At 44.0% G+C, this 6961-nt stretch overlaps 1 protein-coding gene across 1 annotated transcript; it reads right to left on the bottom strand.

Annotated features, from left to right (window-relative positions):
* Positions 1–585: 585 nt before the first annotated feature.
* On the bottom strand, positions 586–4622 carry LOC144164369 (uncharacterized). Its single transcript, XM_077694879.1, has 3 exons — positions 3178–4622; positions 2611–2678; positions 586–992 (listed from the first exon to the last, which is right to left on the bottom strand). Exons 1-3 carry the CDS (start codon positions 3428–3430, stop codon positions 918–920), a joined length of 396 nt encoding a protein of 131 aa, XP_077551005.1. The 5' UTR covers positions 3431–4622; the 3' UTR covers positions 586–917.
* Between the last annotated feature and the right edge of the window lie 2339 nt (positions 4623–6961).

Raw genomic sequence — 6961 nt, 5'->3', positions numbered from 1 at the left:
TAATCAATATGTTTACACAAAAATGTTTTGTTAGACCCCAAAAATTGGTAGACTTTCTGCGATAAAAAGAAAGTTACCGCCCTGTCTGCGTGCCATATTCCGAAGTCTATTTTTAGCAGATATCAGCGTCAATGCCAGAAGTAGTGTACTTAGCGAGCATCGCAATGCATACGGCAGCTTCTGGATTTTCGGGCCGTCTCGAGCGTTTTGATGTTCGGGACAGGTTTTAGTAGTAGGAAGCATCGCTTCGTTCACAGAAAAAGAATTACCTTTAAACTCTAGCTTTAATCAGCTGTCATGAGACAAATTCAACCAAGCTATTTTTCTTAGAAAACTGTTACTAAAGACAACTGTTTTTCTAGTGGCTCATTTTATTCATGACTACGTTGGCTGAAGTTGTTGAAATTGCAACTGTGTGAGAGCTTTTTATGAGTTGAATATGGGAGCTTTAACCTAATTGCTTGTAGTATTAGCACGACTAGGCCGATCTGGAAGACCATTTCGTGAGAAACGAGCGTTATCACTGCCAAAATAGCTTAAAAATACAAAACCCACCCACACATGAAGGTATTCATTGATGCCAGGGTCCGTATGGGAAATTTAGGAGGTGTGTCACGGTGTCACAGTGGTGGCGTGGTTATCAGACCAGGTAGTTGTTTTGAAGGTTGGTAGCTAGTAGCTCACAATATGCCTTTTTTGTCTGCTTCTTCGGGATTTTTTTTTGGAAGATTATTCGGAGCGAGATTATAGAGAAATCGATAGATGATTTTTGAAGACTGGGAACGATTCCAAGAAATTTAAGCAATTTCGCTGACACAACCGTTTTTCTAAAAATTCTAAAACCACACAAAGAAGCAACACTCAGTTTTTCCAAAGCTCCTGCGAAGTGATTTCATTAAAAGTAATTACTGCTGTACTTACCAGTGCTTCTCTGAAGGCTTCGACACCACTTCGAAACAGGCCGCAGGACAGTGTATCCACCCCTCTTGCATCTAATGATAAAAAAAAATACATATCACTGACATGGAATTTAATAAGATATGGGGGACCAACAAAAGAGTATAGAGGAGGCCATAAGGAAAAATATCCACAGGGCTCCAGCTTAACAAATGCAATGTGGTAATTGCTACGTTCCTCATATTTTCACGGTGTATTAACAATTGCTTTATTATCAGGGTCTCTACTTCCGCACTACTTTCATTTAGCAGTATTAGAAGTGGAACTGGATTACAAGTTTGTGAAAAACGCGGAATTGCTGTAAACACACAGATGACAACGTCAGCACTGTTTCTGCAGCAAGCAAGCAATAACACATGCAGTAAAGGGTCCATAAAGACTGAATACAGCTTTGTTTAGTTTGAAAGAACTAGCTTTTCAGTACTTACTCGGCTCCCTTCCAAGCCCGAAATACATTAGTCAGAAATACGCAAGCAACACAGAATATTCTCAAATTTCTCACTGAGGCTTTGGCATGAGAGACGCAATATGGGCTAGCACTAAAAAATGTCGACAGACAAGAGTCTTCTGCCGGCCCTGCTACATTAGAGTGGCGCTTCTCCACCACGTCCTCTTAGGTGTTTTCCTAGCATTTTCTGGGCATGTGTTCGCTTCTAAACTTCACTTCACATCAGACTACTGCCCTGGTCAATGAAGGGAGGAAAACTGCTTCTTCCTGTGTTGTGGCCCACAAAAATGATTAAACATATCAGATGTGCAATATACATAGCAAAAGTTGCCGCAAGTGAAGACAGAAGCCGCACCGCACATAGTGAACTCCGTCTGGAACTTCTATCTAGCCTGATAATTTTACTTAGATTTTGTTTCGACGGTAGGCCATATTTGGCCCCTTGCACCAATTTGAGCCCTCCGGGAAGGCGTTGTTGCACTGTTCCCTTCAAGTTTCCATTCTTCTATTGCTCCCTTTGTCAATTTCTGCTCTTAAGGCTGACCAGCCCTCCTTTTCTTCTGTCCCCTATTTTACCCTACCCCAGTCTCCTTTGCCTTTGTGCTATCGAGAATAACTGGTTTGCATGTTTTCATTTATGTTGGTTACATTGCTCACAAAACCGGAGGGTGGAAAAAAAAACTTTTCCGAACTAGTGTTTGCCGTGCTCGGCATTATTTTAGTGTAATATTGCCTTGAGGAAGCTTTGTCCACTGATCAAATCTGTCTGAATATTCAAATCCTGGTTAAGGTTTCTACAGCTGTTGTATGAAGGTTTCGACGTATTCATAGTATTTCAGGATTCCTTCACCTGCTTTTCTCAACGGAATTGGCGGTGGCCAATTTTTGGGCCAGAACGTTTCGCGTGGAATGACCCATTAGTATTATGAAGCTTTGGTTTTTTTATGTGAAGCCTTTGGTGCGTAAAGAAAAAGCACAAAACTGACACAACCTCTTTGGGAATAAAAAAGAAGTGACACCAAGGTTCAATTTTTAACAATTTTCACAGCATTTTAACATCCAAAGATGCCTTCGTGCAATAACAGTAGCTAACCGTTATTTGGAATTAATTTGAAATCAACAATATTTATGCGATCTCTAGGAGAGCAAATGGTGGTTACGAGCTGAACTGAAAGAACTTAGATAGAGACAAGTGTAATACAAACCTCCAAAAAGGCAAAGTACGCCGTGAGCATGGACATCCACAGGACTTGAGGATTAAGAGCAGCCATACCTGATAGAGCCAAAGGTGAAGGCAAAAAGTAAGGGCAGGAGCAGTTGCAACAAATGACAATTTTACACAGACGTCAACCTCACAAGCAATTCGAAGTCTCAAGGGCCAGTCCAAAGCAGGCACAAGCAAATTTTATATCCCCTGAAACCTACTACAAACCCGCATAACCTCACACAGCCATGTCGATGAAAATCTGTAGCCCTGCAAGATTTTACCTGCTGTTATGACATGTTTCAAATGCTGAGTCTTTCCATGCCAAACAGCCAAGTGTATGGTGCTTGACACTCTAACCTTTCGGGAAAAATTAATTGTTGATGCGAAGATTCTCTTGGCCTTGCAGGAGTGTGACACGTTCACACGGAACTCGGGAGAAAGGGAACAGAATGAGTTACAATGGCGAACGGTGAAAGGGAAACTTAGCACCAAACAAGGACACAAGGGTCAACGTGCAGCCCCCGAAATCCAGTTCAAGCGAAGAGAAAAACGGAAATGCTCTCACCAACACGAGAAGCCCCATTCAGCGATGTGTGCCGCGGGTCATCGTTGGTCCAGGTTGCAGCAGAGCATTGGCCCCCGAATGCATGTACTGCTCGGACAAAGCAGCACAGGCAGCACCACGCCCTGCGTGGCAGGTGTGGTGATCCATCCTGGGCCGTGGCCACCAACCGTGGCCAGGTGTAGAACCGAGCCCGGTTGTCTGCAAGCCAACTCGCTCGTCTGGAACCTCTGGTACACAGAATCCGCAGGCCCATCTCCAGTCCTGGTTAGCTCACCAGCTTCAGAGTCCTCTGGTTCCGCGATCGGCCTCCACCCGAACCTTGTTCCTTGCTCGAGCACCTCCTCCTTAATTAATGTAGACAAGCTGATGTGTTTATGGCTCTGAAATACAGTACATACAAAATATAACGAGAGGGAAGATGAAGACTTGGTTGCTGGCTAGTTGAAAGACTGCGCAAAAGATGAGGGTGACAGGAAGAGCGCTGAAGCATGTCTACTTGTGCAACACTGGTCTGCACGCTGGAGTAATGCCCAAGTGACAACATGTCTGGCAGACAATAATGATGCAAACAGGTGACTCACTAAATACAGAAAGTACACTCTGAGTGTGTGATCAGGACATGTAATATTTTGCACAGCTTTATGTCGGGCTAATTGGTGTAAGCTTTTGAAGGAAAATTGCTCTTGTTACGATCACAGAGACGGGCACAAGAAAAACGTCCGCTTTCACGAGAAGATGGCGCCGTCTACTCGTGAAATTGTACGTAGTTTTCTTGTGTCCGTCTATGTGATCATAAAAAGCACAACCTACCTTCAAAAGAATATTTAGCATGCTCCAGGCTTCTTTTGATGCCTATATTAAAGGATTCATTTTGCATTGGGGCCTATTTTCTTTACCTGCAAATATCGCGCGAACGTGACAATACATGCCAATATGCCATTCATAATGGCTTTTCCCCATAAAAAGGACACTAAACGGTCCCAACAAGTTTGCCTATACGGGCAGACCAGTGTTAAAAATGATGCTGCACCAAAGGGTTCAAAACGATTTACACCCCCCATGTACTGTTTTTTTTTGTAGTTCGGTTTGTTATTTCACGAAACGTCAAAGAAGAAAACTACAGAATAAAAAGGGAACACTTGACACACTTTTGAATAGCCTGCCATTGCAAACTAGCGCCGTGTATTACAGAATTGTACCGCTCCGCCCAACGGTCAAATGGTTTTCTGCGACCGACGGTGCAAAAAGCAGCCGTTAGACAGCGAACACAACAGTAGAGCTAGAGACAAGCTTGACGTGGGCTAATGGACGAGGGCAAAAGGAGGGTGTGCTGAAGAATACGGACGGCATGAACAAGTTAGAACAGGCGCCTCGTAGGCGCTGTAAAATACCCCTCCTCCCCACACACACACCCCGAGACTTAATTCCCTGCGAGGCCACATGTCCGCCTTTCACTTCCAATTTCCACGTATACGAATTCTGTGCCCCTGTGAACTCTACGTGAACTCAAAGACGGGCTTCGTCATTAGCTCGTGAAGCTTGGCAACATCAGGCGTTGTGGAACTGCCGTACTCGCTCGCTGGCGCGCGGCCCGAACTCTCTCTCCGTGTCCTGCATTTGCATACTATTTTCTCCCCCTTGCACATTGCAAATTCTCATCTGTTTAACTACATTTCCTGCGTCCTCACCTCTTGCCAACTTTTTTTTCCCGACAACGCCGCCAGCACACGGTCAACGCGTACGCTGTAGGGGCGCGTTGGCGAGCGAGTACAGCCACAGAACAGGGAGTACGGCAGTTTCACGACGCATATCGCGGCCCGCAGACCGCGAGCAGCCGCGAGGAAGGGCGGTCGCGGCGGCGGCAGCCGGTCTCGCGAGCGCGATAGCTTAGAACAGTCTCAAATAGGGAGGAGGGGGCGAAGGAGAGATTTCACAATGCTTACGAGGCGCCAGGCAGCAAGCAAACAAGCACAGCATATGCAACTTTTTCGGCATGTGTCCGGAAAGCTAACCGAGACAACTATTTCACTTGGTATTATTAGCAGGGACAGTACTTACGTGAAAAAACACGATGACACAGCCTTTGTTCCGGCTTCGCATTCAACCGAAGCACGCCGTCGACTTGCCGAACTGAAGAACTCTAGTAGACGATTTCAGGCGGTGCGCAATGAATTCCGCACAGCAAATTTCATACCGGTGTCACGCCGTTTCCGTCCCGCAGCGGTTTTGATACGCGAATTCGACAAAAATGCGTCAACTCGCCCCGCTGCCTTCGCGCCACTCACTGGCTTACTCTACTTGGCTCGCAGTGGATTCTATTGATTCGCGTTGTCTAAAATATTTGCATTTGTATTCTTGTTATTGAGTTTTAAAGCAAACGCTAGACAAAATAAATCTGGTTCTGGCAGCAACTTTTTATATATGTACGTTTTACGTAATGTACAGAAGTTTTTATAAAACGAACGCAAATCAGTCACGTGACTACTTCGCGGCTTTTTTAAACGCACTAAAAGAGGCGACGCTCGCACACAGGTTCAAATATATAATAATTGTGAGCAACATGCATTAATCATTTAAATAAAAAGATTGTCGCAATATGAAGTAGTTTTTATTGAATAAAAGCAACTACAAGTAAGGATTTGAATGACTAACACTTGAATTCTGCTTTTTGGTCGGGCAGCTTGGTGTAAGTTTACACGACATCTGAACCCAGAGCTCTGTACGCGCGCAAGTGCGATGCCTTACATCGATATGTACATAATGTACAAAATTACTAGTGGCACATGAAGCAGTGAACATACTGCTTAATTGGTAAAACGCGAATGAGAATAACATCTGCAGTAAAGTAGGCTTTGTTGCACGACAACGAAGCTTTGCAAGAAAGCAGGCACGCAACATCGTGCATAGAGAGGCTGAATTGTAGAGCGGCAGAATTGTGGCGCAAAAGCTAGTTACGTACACGCCACACGTCCTGATATTCTCCCGCCTATTTTGTAGGGTTCCTGAGAAGGCCATTTAGTTGAGTAGCAATAATATATCACGAAGCATAGTTTTATTCGTGTTCTTATTCGCAGAGCGTTATCCGGTGCACAGTTGGCAATGTTTTTAACGTAAAAAATAGACCACCCATTTAAATCATATACAGAAGCAATGTCAATCATACCTTCTGCTTATTTCATCAACATTGAACAGCATTGCAATAAAGACTTTAATTCGTATATATTAAGTATATTGTGTTATTGTTACATGTGGTTTCTATGCAATGTTAAAATATTTGCTAGTCTTTGCGCACTTTAGCATTTCCATTCGCCCAGAGTTACCGACAATTGTAAGAACAAAATAATTTGGCTACCACAGGTATGGTATGTATTGTAGATGATTGCTTTCTGATACGACATATTCAAAAATATTGTTAAAGTGAACCTCTCTATGCCCACTCATGGCGCTTTTACGGCTGTACGCACTGCAGGAAAGCCAGCTTTATCAAATGGGAGGGCTTACGGTGGTGATGATGATGATAAACTCAGCGCAGGAAAGCCAACTTTAAACAATGGGAGGGCAAATTGTGGTGTCGTTGATAAAACGCGAAGTAGGAAAGCCAACTTTACAAATTTGGAGGGCACATATTGAAAAAGAATAATAAGAAGACGAAGAGGAGCAGGATGAAAAAGGCGAAGCTTTCTCCGATACAAATGAAAAGTCCACACTCCTATCCGCCAAAGTCCAAATCAATGACAACACTGAGCTAACCGAAGCAGCATATTCAGATGACCCAATTACACTC

This window comes from Haemaphysalis longicornis, unplaced genomic scaffold, assembly GCF_048455015.1.
Source record: "Haemaphysalis longicornis isolate Haplotype H1 unplaced genomic scaffold, Haemaphysalis longicornis Haplotype H1 scaffold_13, whole genome shotgun sequence".
NCBI lineage: Eukaryota > Metazoa > Arthropoda > Arachnida > Ixodida > Ixodidae > Haemaphysalis > Haemaphysalis longicornis.
Note: the sequence above shows the minus strand (reverse complement) of the source record. Positions and strands in the feature narration are given on the sequence as shown.

Excerpts from the sequence above, each read along its gene's own strand:
- LOC144164369 (XM_077694879.1), bottom strand. The coding sequence starts at position 3,430 with ATGGGCCTGCGGATTCTGTGTACCAGAGGTTCCAGACGAGCGAGTTGG. Across the intron at positions 2,679-3,177 it reads GAATGGGGCTTCTCGTGTTG|GTATGGCTGCTCTTAATCCT; the intron begins GTGAGAGCATTT and ends TGGCTCTATCAG. Across the intron at positions 993-2,610 it reads CGTACTTTGCCTTTTTGGAG|ATGCAAGAGGGGTGGATACA; the intron begins GTTTGTATTACA and ends TTTTATCATTAG.